The sequence below is a fragment of the Ricinus communis genome, chromosome 8 (genome assembly GCF_019578655.1).
Source record: "Ricinus communis isolate WT05 ecotype wild-type chromosome 8, ASM1957865v1, whole genome shotgun sequence".
NCBI classification, from domain to species: Eukaryota; Viridiplantae; Streptophyta; class Magnoliopsida; order Malpighiales; family Euphorbiaceae; genus Ricinus; species Ricinus communis.
In genome coordinates, this window is record NC_063263.1 from 5,061,597 (window position 1) to 5,076,360 (window position 14,764).

Here is a 14,764-nt window from a genome sequence, read left to right on the forward strand (position 1 = left end):
CACAGCTGCATATTTAATGTTCTAATTTGAGAGTTGAATTAAGATAAAAGAAATTTTTATCATCTTATCTATACACTCTTAGAGATAGATGTCATTATTTTAAAATACTAAGAAATAGTATCAATATGTTTAAAAATCATATCAAACATATAAAAGTTAATTCATAATTATTTTAATTTTATTAAGTTTTAAGAACTAGCTAGATTAATTCAGTTTTAACAAAACAATTATTTTATTATTCTATATTTATTGCTCTCTTGTTATAATTTCAGACATTTTAGTCAAATGTGACCTCCACCTGTGGCATTGTTTATAAATGGTAACACCATTCTATTCTTATGGTTACAGTTTCTTAATTCGAAATAAAATAAATGAAAACCCAAACCGTATTTTCCTATTTTAAAAAACTTCTCATACTTGTAGGAGCATTACATCTTTTACACGACTTAATTGGTTGTAATTTGTCAAGTAAAACCATCAAACAGCTGAGAATTTCCAAGGTGAACTTCTTCTTCATAAAACGATACTTGTAACTTTCAACTAACTAATCAATAACTGTTGCCCTAACCTCTAACACCAAGCGGGAAAAGAGCCTTACAATCACCAAATAGGTCTCTGTTTTAACTTCCTAACGAGAAGACTGTCATCATTAGGGTTAAACAAAAAAAAAAAAAAAGAAACTAACAATCAATTTTAACCCACCAAAAATAGCTCAATGCAGTTCTTCTTCCTTTCCAAGTTGATATTCTACTTCTTTTATTCCCCTAGACTTGTGATTTTTTTATTTGTAACTGTTCTCTGACACAATCGGTGTCTCAGGCTAGTTCAGGTGAGATCACTAGGAATAGCCCAAATTTCAAATCTCACCGCCGCCGATCGCAATTTGACATCTTCCATTTCCAAAAATATAAACAGAAATGAAAACTTACAGTAGCCCGCCAATCTTTGTGAAACGAGGAAATAGTACATTTGTTTATCCAACGGTTTGCTTTTCCTATCAAGAAGAAAAGCGGGCTCATGGCATCTTTTATAAAGCAAATGTTCTGGAATTCATATATCCTGTCTTCACGATTCAAATCATCTTGGCGTTCCTGGTTTCGTGGACTGTCTACTTTGTTCTTAGGCCTTTGAGACAACCGAGATTTGTCTGCAATATTCTGGTAATTGAGTTCTCATCCCACATCCAAACATTTTTGTTTTGCAGGTTATAAGCTCGAACTATATAATCTTAACATGCTTTTAATCACTTCAGGCAGGCATTATCTTAGGACCCTCCGTTCTGGGTCGCAACAAGGCATTTATGGAGACATTTTTTCCACCTAAAGAGATGTTGATTTTCAACACAGTGGCTAGACTTGGTACAGCGTACTTAATCTTCATAATTGCTGTGAAGATGGACGTGAAAACTTTGTTAAGCTCAGCAAAGAAAATTTGGCCTATTGGTTTATGTAGCTATATTTTTCCTTTCGTAATCACCTTAATCTTTAGTTCTGCTATGTACAAGGAATTATCTGCATGTCTCAAGGGTATGAACATGGTGACTTTCTTATGTGGGGCAATATCAGTTACATATTTCCCAGTTGTTGCTCAATTTATTGAGGAATTAGACCTTTTAACTACTGAATTGGGCCAGCTTGCCTTGTCCTCTTCTATGCTCATTCAAATGACGAGTCATGCTATTACAATTATAGGAGTGGCTGTGACAAGGGATTCTTATATTCATTCGATTTACTACTTTCTTGCCATATGCGCAACGATCATCTTGGCAGTCTATGTTATAAGGCCTGCGATTCTCCTGATTATCAAGATAACTCCAGAAGGGAAACCGATAAAAGAAGTTTATGTCATAGCCATACTTATTGGGACTTTAATTATGGCAGTCATAACTGATGTTATGTGGTATGACTTTCTTTCTGGAGCTCTTCTGACGGGATTGATCATACCTGATGGACCGCCTTTAGGAGCCATATTAGTAGAGAAATCTGAACTTATGGTTATGGAAATTTTCCTGCCTTTGTTCTTTGTTCAAGTTGGATACCTGACAGATGTGTCTTCACTACAGAACATCAAGGCTGTAACTGTGGTGTTGCTCCTCGTTACAGTATGTTGTTTGACCAAGATAATTGGAACTCTGTTGGCATCACTGTATCTCAATATTAAATTTCAAACTGCTCTTTTCTTGGGCCTCATTTTGAACTTCAAGGGTGTTGTAGACTTGACGACTTTTCACCGATTCCAATCAAGAAATGTAAGTATTTGTCGCATCAAATCCATAGACTGAAAAATGATATCATATGCATATAAAAGAAATGATCTTACCTTGGATGTTGACATTTCTGAGTCTTCTGTTATGCAGATTTTGGAAAAACGCTGTTATACTGCATTGGTGCTATTCAATCTACTTGTAGTAGCGATCTTTTATCCTTTGATTGAATTTTTCTATAAGCCTCGAATTAGACTTGCTGGGCGATATTCTAAAACAAAATACTCGAGAGCCCTCCAATCAACACCTCAAGCTGAAGAATTACGTGCTCTTACATGCATCTACCATGAAAACAATGTCCCTGGCATGATTGCATTACTGGATGCATCAAATCATAGAGCAATTAGCCCATTATGTGCTTATGTAGTGCATGTGGTTGATCTTGTCGGCCGAACTGCTCCTTCATTACTTCCTTACAAGGGCAAGACAAGGATGTCCAATCATGATCCGTGCTCATCTTCATCTCGGATTATGAGCGCTTTTATAAATTACTCAAAAACTGCAAGCGGCCGTGTCTCACTACAGCCATTCACCATGGTTGCACCATTCAGGACTATGCACAACATCATCTGCAATCTTGCAGAGGAAAACCTTATTCCTTTCATCATCGTCCCTTTTCATGAAAATCAAATATTGGACCTAAACAGCAAACAGAAGGGTGTGTTGCAGGATTTTAACTCTCAACTTCAGGCTCATGCACCATGTACTGTTGGGATCTTATATGACAGGGGATTGCAACCGCGTCTGAACAAGTGCCGGATTGTGGTCGTTTTTATTGGTGGTGCAGATGATCGCGAAGCCTTGGCACTTGCAATTAGAATGTCAGGAAATCCTGATATGAACATCACCATGTTAAGGATTAACTCGGCAAAAGATAAGGATCGCAGTATTACAGAGGCGCAATTAGATGAGTTGTTGGTCAAGGAATTCATAGATAATAATCTTAATAATCCTAGGATTCTCTGTCAACAGGTGAGTGTGAACGATAGTTTACAAATGCTAAATGCGGTTCAATCTTTAAGGAGAAATTACGATCTTGTCATGGTGGGCAAGAATTCCGGGGCAAGGGCTTTTGAGAAAGATTTGACGGAATGGGTAGAATATGCAGAACTGGGCGTCATCGGTGATATGCTTGCGTCAACAGACTTTTATAATGAGATGACGTCCGTGCTTGTCATGGAACATTGTGCGGTAGTTAATAAATCGTTCTCAATTCCATCTTAGATGCATCCCAAGTGCTGTCTGAACAGCTGTTGTTTTAGGCTTTTTAGGACATGAACCCAGAAATTTTGGAAATCTTGTTGAAAAGTTACTCTGTGTAGCTTTTCCAGCAGCCATTTCAACTAGGATTCCAATTAGAAACAGTAGCATTAGATGTTTGTAATATAATTTGACCCCTTATAAATTATTCTTTCATCCTTTATAGTCTATTCAATGAATTAATACTACTAAATTCTTTTGACAAAATTTTGCTAAGCATCGATCAGAACTCTGTTATTTTTGAAGTTGTGGAAGAAGAACCAGAAAACATTAATCAATGACTAAAGCAAGTAGCAAACATTCCTGCCCTCTATAGACTTGTCTGCCAGCAACAGAGCAGTCTATTTTCTTTGACTTTCTTTTTTTATAAAAAAACATCCTTTTCTTTTCAGTATAGTTTAAGAAGGGTAAAGAAATGACCATAATTTCCAATGTTAATTAAAGAATGGACTCCAACAAATTCTTGAATGGAAAAAGAAAAAGAAAATGTATGCTTCTATCAGAAGTCTCAATCTAAATTTGTTTTTCTAGCAATCTTGATCACCAATGGTATCATTTATTGAGTGTGTCATTAACCAAAGTAAAGTCTGGAAAGGAGATTTCAACACTCAAAGCATACATTCTATTCTATAACCAAAACCTGATGATTTTAAAGCAATTTAATCCACCATCTCTTGCCATAAACCATCATTGAATAACTTTGAAAAAAAAGAAAAAGAGGGTAGAACTAGTGGAAGAAAAGAAAATGGAGTGGTTCTACCCAAGAAGAAGGGGTCCTGAATGGAAACAGGGTTGGACAGGCCAAACTCTTGGCTCCATATCTATCCCACCACCTCCATTGCTAGTCATATTTGGAATTGTCATTCTCTTGCTATGGCTCTCCCAATATACAGACTACAAGGCCCAGTTACACCACTCAGCTATCAACTTTCAGCTGTTCCTTTTCTTGCTTCCCGTTCTCCTTATACTCTTGATTGCTTCATACTCTACTAACTGGATGCCTTACTTTCGGCTACGGCAACCAAGGTCAGGTCGCGAATCAGTTCGTTCGGCTGAGGGGTCTTCGCAGCCTTGGGGTATTGCAGCGTTTGTGGCGGTGCTTTTAGTGTTGCTTTCTTATCAATCTTCTTTTCATTCAAAGTGGTTTGGACCTCTTTGGAGATCAGATTAATTAGTTTTAGTTGTTATATAAATTACTTCAAGAGAGTGTGGAAGGCAATACATGATCATGGAATCTTAAGTTCAAATTTCTTCACAAAAAAAAATCCTATGCTTTTGGTAATGAAAATATTAAGAATATATATATTATCTATCAATTTAATATATATATATATAATAATAATGTCAGGGCCTTATATCCTGCATTTTAATCCACATTATAATGTGGTCCGCCCAGGTGCAACACATGGGTTAGAATTCTGTCACATATGATGTGCGCTATTTTTTTTTTAAAATTTATATTCATTAAATCGGGTACCAAATATTCATTAACTATGTTCATTAAGCATGTACTAAATGTTCATTGTTTTAATATTAAATATTCATTTTTTATTGAATTTATTTTATTAAAAAGATATTTGTACCACTATAAATATTTGTATGATACCTTAGTTTGAATTTTTTTGTTTACTAACTGTACAGACGATTTATATTATATTTATGTTATATATATTTGTTTGAATAAATTAATGAATATGATGTTCATTAATAATGAACATCCATTAATAAATTAATAAATATTATTTCTATAAATGTTGAATGCTTATATCAATAACAAAATTGTTTCAATATACATCACAAAAATAATGAATCTAACTTTAGTAAGAAATCAACATCATTTTTATTCAAAAATAAATATTTCATAGTGATTTAAGAAATATATATAAAATTATAAATACTGAAGTGAGAATAACAAATTAATGGATATGTAAATCATAAATGGTGAACATATTTTACTAAAATAATAAGCATTTAAAAATTGATTGAATACAATGAATAATATCTTATAAATGATGAATATTGATGTCCATTATAAAAATGTAACATGTTAGGTTATGGAATTATTAATTACATATTGATGAAATTCTTAAATTGTTTTCATTCACTAATAATATAAGATTTTAGTATATGAAGAGTTCCTAAAAAATGTTATTATATTAGTTTTCATAGATAATTTATTTTATCATTTGTCGAAAGTATAATGATTTTTAGTTCTCCAGAGTATAACTAATTGAAAAATAAAAAAAGTTAGTAATTATATTAATTTTTAAATATATATATATATATTTGAGATATAAATTTCTTTTAAAATGTATTATTATATTTTGACATATTTTGACATTAGTACTATTTTTAATTCATAAACTTAAATTTACGTATAATAAAATTAAGAAAGATATTAAAAATATTTAGTTTATTATTATTTATAAAAATATTATAAATAATTATAAAATATTAAAAATTATATTTAATTTTTCTATAAATTCAATTTATATTATTATTTAAAATTAAAATAATTATGACAATTGTACAACCCGTGGATAAAAATTAATTTTATAAATATAAAATATTTACTTAATATATAATTTTAAATTTTATAATATTAATTATTATAGTCTAATTTTTTTTTTTTTAAAATAAAGTAGCGGGTCACAGTCCCGCACATATGTCCCCACCTTCGGACCATATTGCAAGGTGGACCGGAGTGTAAGGCATAAATTGCGGTAAATGCCAATAGATCCAAGGGCCACTAAATTGTGCCATTTGAGTGAAATACAAGATCAATAAAACAAATTTAGGTAACTTTTCAAAAATATTTTAAAATCAACAAATTTTTTATTGTGTAATTTTTTTTTCAAAAATATCATTTTTTAACATTTTTTGTTTTAAATTCACGTGTGATTGTTTTTTAGTTGTTTTTTGTTATCTTTCTGTTATTATACCTAAAAACAACAAAAAATAAAAATAAAAATTAACCACAACTGTAAATTTGAAAAGAAATAAAATATTATATTTTTAATATTTTAACACGGTAAAGATAAAAGAAATAAAAAAATACTGTAAATTTAATAAAAAAACAAAAAAATAAAACTTAGGCATTTCTGATATTTTTCCAAAGATTTATGACAAACAAAGCCCAATAGCTATAACTGTGTGGATATGAGCATCCTCCCGATTCAAAGTCCATGAGTTATTTTTCCTTACATAGCCCTATTTTTATTTCTAAAGACAAAGAAAATTACAGGGAGAAGGAGAAACATTGCTTGGTTGTGCTATGAGCCAAAGCATTGTAACACTAAGGAACTGCTGATCTTGAGGGATTAAGGTTCTTATGGTTGTCGATAAGAAATTCCAGAACCTTTTAACATCTGAATGAAGAAAGACTTGAGATAAAAGACCTTGAGGTGATAACCTCCTAACCGCCTGGGCAAAATTGCAATGAAACGCAATGAAAGAAGAGATGCATAAGAGTCTCAGATTGCTGACAACAAGGACATATGTCCGATTTACCCAATTTGGAAGCCAGTAGAGATCCAACAAGAAGAGCATTGCTAAGACATTTCTAGGTGAAGACCTTAAGCTTGTTTGGAATACGCATTTTCCATAAATGCTTCCATTTAGCTTCCCCAATAGAGCTAGAAGAAGTAGCAAGAGCTGCCTGTGAGTACCCGCATGAAATCTTTTCCAAACAAAATAGCCTAATCCTACCATATAGTTGTCTGAGTGATTTATAGTGCAAATTGTTTTATCATCCATATTGGACCTCAAAATGGAGGATTGCCTTAGCACGAGCAGGAACGAAACTCCTATTAAGGTTAACTTCCCAAAAATTACATAGTGAATAAGTATAAAAGCTAACCTTGTGGTTCTCCTTCCTGGCATAAGGCAATAATGTGGCTTTGGGAGGAATTAATGTTGGAATCCATGCATCTTGAGTAACTGAAATTGCATGATCATTTCCAACCTGCCACATAATGCTTATTGTCAACAAATATACCTTCTAAGAGACGATGTCAAGCCCAAGATGAATTATGACCGCTAGAACTTTAGAGAATAGTCGAGTTATAGGACTACTTTCCTTTGAGGACCCAAGACAAAAGAGACTGAGGTTGAGTGAAAATCCTTCAAACTTGCTTGGCTAACAAAGCAATAATGAACCCATGAAGGTCTTTGAATCCTAAACCCCCTACAAATTTGCTATGATATAAGGATGACAAGGACTTTCAATGCATTCTAAGTTCATTTTTAGTCTAACCCCACCAGAAATTTGCTAGAATGTTGTTTATTTATCAGCATACTCCAGTAGGAATTAGGAAACAGCTCATAGAGACGACCGGAATGCCACATGGCACCGCTATAATTAGTATTTCATTACCGGCAACAGAGAGCAAGTCAACTTTCCAACCCATAACATTGCTGTTAAATTTGGTTAACAAGGTGGAAAAGGTTTACTTTTTGGGTTGGTCTATTGAAACAAGAAGCCTGAAGAATTGAGCTTGAGCTCTTATGTGAGTAACTCTGAGAACGCCAGCTAGATGGAGTTGGGGTGACCAAGCAGTGTATTTTAATTGATTGGCCACCTGCATTAGAATAATCATCCAAAATTGTCTAAACACAGTTAGCTTCATATTACTTAGCAGAATAAAACAAAAAAGAATCATCATCCAATAAAAGATGTAATTGTTGGATTTCTTCTACTAGTTTTGATTCCTTTCCGGATTCTAACTATCACTCTAAAATAGCTGATTTAAACACTACATTTAGCTATCATTTAAAGACCACTTTACTACTATTTGGAGACTTTTTTTTTTAAAAAATTTTTAGTCACCAAATTATGACCATAGTCACCATAAGACCACCAAAAACAAAAGCTCCCATAAAAAGTAGTTGCTAAACTGGGCGTTAAATTTATTCGCGTGTTAAATTTATTCGCGTGTTAAATTTATTAAACACTTAGAGCTCATAGAAAATAGTCACTAAATTAGATATTAAAATTTTGTGAGTAATTTAGCGACAACTTAGAGTTCAATACTTGTGATCTTTAAATTAGAGACTATATAGTGATAGCTAATAAAGTGGTTTCAATTTGTTAAGTGAAATAACAATTATTAAAATAATATATATTAAGAAATAACAAACATAATATGTTATTTTATTTATTATATATTACTATTTAATCATTTTATTTGTAGTATTAAATATTATAATTATTATTTATTGTATCTTTTATTTTTATATATTTATTTATTATTTTATTTATTATTATTTTTTAATTTCAGATTTATTTATATTGATATAATTATAAAATAATTATGTATATATAAATTTATAGTGATTAGCGACCACGTATTATATTCATCGACATGATATATAATATTAATAAGATAAAATATATTAAAAATATCTAATAATAACTCATTTAACAGAATATAAATTTAATTACCACAAACTAAGTAGTATATGGTAGCTAAATTAGAGGTCATTAGTATGTGGTCGTTAAATGGTAGCAGAAATATAATGACTAATTGTAGGCCAAATAGCAACTATATTTGGTGATTTCTGTGGTCTCTGTTTCTTAAGACTGAGGGATATTGTGATGGAAAGTGATTCCTAAATTGCTGTTTTTTTATAGTGTATTTAAGCTTTGGCACACAAGTGAGATAAGTCTTATGCACCTTGACGTAAACCTGTGGAAGGTTTAACGAAACCTCGAAGATGTTAATCGAATATGAAACTAAGGTAATGCATTGCATTATCCAACCAAGCAATCCAGATTGAAGAGAAACCTGTCTTGGAGCACATGCTACAAATAACACCATTCAAATGGGTCTTGGGCTTTTGCTAAATCAACTTTTAATGCAAGGTCTCTACCATTACTTTTCTTTTTACCCTTCAAATGTACACTCAAAGTCCTCCAACTATAATCATGAAGATAATTTTGTAGAACTACCAAAAAAAACAAGCACAGTTTGCTGACAAATCTTTTTTCGTTGGTAAATTTGATAAACTATCGACAGAATACTGACGCAATATCAAAACAATTTTGATTTCTTAATTACCAACCATTTACCATTAATTATTTACCGACGTGCTAAATAAAATATTAAAGAATGGTACGTACAATTAACGACGAACTGATAAAATCTTCAATTGAAAGAACTTTATTAAATTGATTTCAAGTTTTTTAGATTCATTTCTTTTTGTTATTATACTTTATTGTTTCTATTTCTTTAGCTTTATTGCATTAATGTAAATTAGAAAAATTATTAAATTTTACTTCAATTTAGTTTATCTTAGTTTTTTTAAAATATTTTATTCTTTTATGTCTATAAAGTCTTTCTTTCTTCCTCTTTGATCTCTATCTATTTTCTTGGTTTAGTTTATACTTTTTTATAGTTTTGAAGTTTAATTTTAATTTTTTAATCTTATTTATTTTAATCTTAGTAATTTATTTTATAATCTCTTGTATATTCTCTCTTTATTTTTTAATTCATATTTTTGTTTTAATAATTTTAATTATTAAAGTATTTAAATTTTTCTAAAGATAACTTTAATAAATGGATTAACGACAAATTCTTTATTTTTTAAATATATATTTTACTAATAAATTTTTTATCTTAAACAATTAGAAAATCACCAAAGATTACCGACGATTTTTTTGATTTTAAAATATTATTTATATAGTTACCTAAACCGACGACTATTTTTTTATTTTAAAAAAAATATTTAATAATTTACCGACAATTTACTAAAAATTCTCTTCATTAGTAAATTGTTTTCTTCCATATTATTTTTTTACCATGGCAACAATTTATCAATAACTCATAATCAATTACCGACAGAAATTTAATTGGTAAATCATTTAAAAAAAATATTTTAATGATTTACCAGCTGATATTTAGTCGGTAAATTATCAGTAAATTTACCAACTGAATTTTAGTCAGTAAATTGTCGATAAATTTACCAATTATTTAGTAATCGTTGACAGTGAAATTATCAATAGAATTTCAATAGTCGGAAAGTAGTCGATAATATTAATGAAAAATTTTCGTGGATCAACTATCAATTTGTTGAAGTTTGTACACATGGTAACTCGGCCTCCATTTAAGGATTGACCTAGGATTATGTTGCTTAGGAATGAATGTGATTATAGTTCGGTTAAAGCTTTGTAGCATATGACCACCTTCGAAAAAATTGATAATAGCATTACATAGGTAATGTTGAATAAACTCCTAATAAATTTGACAGAAGTGAATCCATCTCAACCCGAAGCCTCATCGGGATGGATGCTAAAAGCTGCTGCTTTGGTTTGCATCAGGCTAATATGTTGGATAACTACTGATTCATTGTCGTCCACTTAAAGCAGCATTTCTTCAGTTACTCTCCTGAAATTTGTAGGATTGAATGAAGTAAATAGATTTTGAGTTTTTTCATTTTAAAAACTAGTTTTCAGGGAGAAGTAAATTGATAAAAAAAAAAAATATTATTTCTATTTTTTACCTCATTTAATATATCAGAAACTATGAAGAAAGAGAGAGCAAAAAGTAAAGTTTGTCCTATTTGAAAAAGTTATAAGAGCATTCCGACGATACATATATATCTCTCTATTAAATTATAAATAATTAATTCTATTTTAATTTATTTTGAAATGTATATATATTTCAATAACACTCTTTATTTTACTCTCTAGTTAACTTTTTATTAATAAAGTAAAATATAAATAAATAATGAATAATAAGAGAAAATGTGACTCTTAAATAAAAATAAAAAAATAAAATAATATATTTAATAGTCACTTTCTTTCTCCTTAAATTTAAAAAGAAAAAATATAGTTTGTACGATCATTTTAAACTTAACAACCTAACTTTTATTTATAAACATGACTTAAGAGCTTGTTGGAGAAATTATAATACCACATTCAAGAAAAAAATAAAATATATATCTAAGCTGTTAAATTTTTAAATATACTTTAATAAGTCTCTTAAATGTTATTTTATTTCATTGAATTTTTTTTAACTTTACTTTTACTTTAAAATAAAAATAAAAATATAAAAATTCAATAAGACAAATAAAAATCTCATAAAAAAATATATCTTAATTCAAATAAAAATAAAAATACAACTCAATTAAAAAAAAAATAAACAACAAAACTGAAAAATTGAGAGGATTTTGGCAAGAAAATGCTTGGGCATAGAAACTCAAACCTTCTCTTTTCCTCGAAGAGTGCTTCCAAAATAGGATGTCTTCCTTTGATGCAATGCCTTCCAGCATATATAATAGGATCTTTCTTCTAGCTTTATCTCTTTTCCACAAGCAAGGCAAAAGATAAGGTGAAGAATTATGATTAAGAGATGAATGTAGGGTTTGACCCCACAAGCACTTCAGATGGTTCAAGGCTTGATTAGCTATTGGACCACGAAGCATGTGGTAGGTTTTAATGGTCGAATGACTTGCTATTTTTACAATTAAAGGAGCCTTCTCCTATGACAACTTTACCTGAGACGAACTGTAGGCATATGAAATGGAGTTCTAAAATTTGATTAGGAATCAATATTGATCTTTCTAATAAGTCATTATAAGAGTGTACTATAAAACGAACGCATAATGGATACCATTTTTAAAAAAAATTATCTTTTATCTAATAATTTAGAATAATTTAAAGTGGGTTCAATAAATTATTATATAACTTTAATGATGTATTTTAAATAAAGTATTATAAAACTGTAACTTCTATATATGCAAGTTAGAAATCTGCCACATCACATCCTACCTAATTTTCTCGAGAAAATGTTAGGTTTAGACAATGACATCAAATTAATTTCCTTGTATGATCATTATCTCAAGATGTATGTCTATTTATTAGATGAAGGGTTAATATAGAAAAGAAATTGAAATAAGGAAGAATTTAAGGGCACTTGATAATTGATAGTTTTAACCTATTATGATAGCGGCCTTATCATAATTGAATAGAGTAAACAAAGAATTAGCATAATCTCGGGTAGTCTTGCTTAATTTGCTGATCTCTTCATCATTCCAAAACCTAAATTATTTCTGATAATAAGACAAACTTGACTAATGGCCATTTTCTTATAACTTAAGTGAGTGATTAGCTTGTCTTCTAAAACAATTATTAGATCTGAACAATCAAGCAAAGGTTTGATAACAACATAATGAAATGAACCAAGAAAGCAGCAGCTTGAAAAATCTATGAAATTCTCCTCCTGGTCAGTTAGGGTTCTTGTACAGTAATATCCACAAGAAGATCACAGAAGGAGAAAACAAAGTCTAAGAAGTAAGAATCTTGGATGTATATACCTACTTCAGAGATCTAAGAAAAGGAACCAAGTATACAATTCAATGAAATACACATAATCTTGGACTCTAAATCGAACAAACATGATTTCTTGAGACTACCTCAATGTTCCCGGCATCCCAAAATGAATGAGCTTTTATCAGGAGGCAAAGAAATTATAATAAGCTTCAAGACTGAGAACAATTAATCATAGCGGATTTTCCTTAATCATAACTAGAGCCTGTCAAAATTACCATTATTAAGATCTCCCAAAGACCATATCAAAGAGGGCATCAAATCTTAATCACACAAACTTAAAGCATCATTCTCTATTATATGCAAAATTTGGCCAAAGGTAATTATATATCCTCAGCTATAAAATGTATATGTACATAGCATCTACATATAAGTAAGTATTTAATCTCTCTATATTTCATACAAACATAAAACCAAGTGATCTTATGATAAAAGATAACTAATAGCTTACCAAGTTTAAAATATAAAACAAAGCTATTCTTCACTCTTCAACATAGTTTCAAAACCAACTATCAAGAAAAGCAGACTGGAATTGCACCAAAACAAGAAGCAAAACAATCAAAGCAGCCACACCCCATGGAGAGCTCCCCTCCGGCGGATGGTGGTGGGTCTGCCGTTTCCATTCCCATGGTGATTTGGCAAAGAGCATGTCAGGATTTTCCATAGATGATAACCAACGAACAACGAAAAGTATCACTAGTGGTATGATCAGAAGAACCCAACTCATTTGCTCCTCAGCAGCCTCCACCATTTCCTCATAACTGAAGTACCATGACATCCCAAGAAAGATTGATATAACTGCCAGGATTAGAAGAACTGGGTATGGTAATGGATTGAGAGTGAAAACATCAAAGATTGAGTTGTTTCTTCTGCCATAGTAAGAGTAAGTCATGGCTATGGCCTTATTGTTACCAAGTAATCAAGATTCAAGAGGCTGTTAAGGAATTTGAGGCCCCTGTTTATTTATAGCATGAAAGAGTGAACTAAAATTGCCTCGCACAAGATTTGCTTTGCTGTTCCTCAACCGTTGATTTTGTTGCTTAGCCAATTGGTCACACCATTGAATCTTAACCAATCAATTTGAATTTCAGAAAAGTTTTATAGCAGTTTTATATTTTAGAAAGTATTAGTGGTCACTGGACGACAAAGTGTGATTTTATAATATGGTGATGGAAAAAAAAAAAGTAAAAATAAAATAACCACAGAAGACACTTTAATATATTGCGAAATAATTTCTAAAATAGTGGAATTTTGAATGCAAACTTTAATTAAAATCGAATTTAAGAAATGAATTAATTAGGAATTAATAATCATGTACTGGAAGAATACAAATCAAATTTATAATCAATTAATTAATTATGAATTTCTTTACAAATTAGAATTATAAAATAAAAATCAGCAGTTGAGCAAGCTCTTTGCAAAAAAGAATACAAAATCATAAAAAAGAAAGAAAGAAAGAAAGAAATAAACATTCAAATAATAAAAGAAATTGTCTTAATCCAAAGCCACCGCCAATAACCTGATTGTCCACTTTAGAAACATGGAGGCATAATCATGACAGTGTCACTTTGATAGTCATTAATACCCCTGAAGATGATAATGCTAATCATCCAATTCAAAAGTAGTTCAGATATGTAATGGAGTACCAGAGGTGGACCGCTCAATTTTCCACGAAATACGGTTTATGTTTTGGGGACACTTTATTTTCTTTTTAGAATTCTTCATTTTCTTTTCTTTTCCTTTTATCAACCATGAATCTATTCATTTTCATTCATTGGCCAGATGCAGAATTATACAACTCAATTTCAGTTTAATATTTTAATTTAATTTATATAATATATATATCTTCATTCAATATATCCATATATATTGCATAAAAATATTTAAATATTATTTTAAAAAATTTAAATATA

At 30.4% G+C, this 14,764-nt stretch overlaps 3 protein-coding genes across 3 annotated transcripts; 2 read left to right on the forward strand and 1 right to left on the reverse strand.

The window, feature by feature from the left end:
• Positions 1-288: 288 nt before the first annotated feature.
• LOC8285144 (cation/H(+) antiporter 15) lies at positions 289-3,652 on the forward strand. The gene is made up of 3 exons (XM_002529203.2): positions 289-1,160; positions 1,253-2,248; positions 2,357-3,652. The coding sequence occupies exons 1-3, from the start codon at positions 918-920 to the stop codon at positions 3,485-3,487; spliced, it is 2,370 nt and encodes a 789-aa protein (XP_002529249.2). The 5' UTR covers positions 289-917; the 3' UTR covers positions 3,488-3,652.
• Positions 3,653-4,136: 484 nt separating this feature from the next.
• LOC8285145 lies at positions 4,137-5,148 on the forward strand. Its single transcript, XM_002529204.3, has one exon. It carries the CDS (start codon positions 4,269-4,271, stop codon positions 4,692-4,694), a length of 426 nt encoding a protein of 141 aa, XP_002529250.1. The 5' UTR covers positions 4,137-4,268; the 3' UTR covers positions 4,695-5,148.
• A 7,967-nt stretch (positions 5,149-13,115) lies between these two features.
• Positions 13,116-13,883, reverse strand: LOC8285147. The gene has a single exon (XM_048377655.1). The coding sequence runs from the start codon at positions 13,741-13,743 to the stop codon at positions 13,351-13,353; it is 393 nt and encodes a 130-aa protein (XP_048233612.1). The 5' UTR covers positions 13,744-13,883; the 3' UTR covers positions 13,116-13,350.
• Between the last annotated feature and the right edge of the window lie 881 nt (positions 13,884-14,764).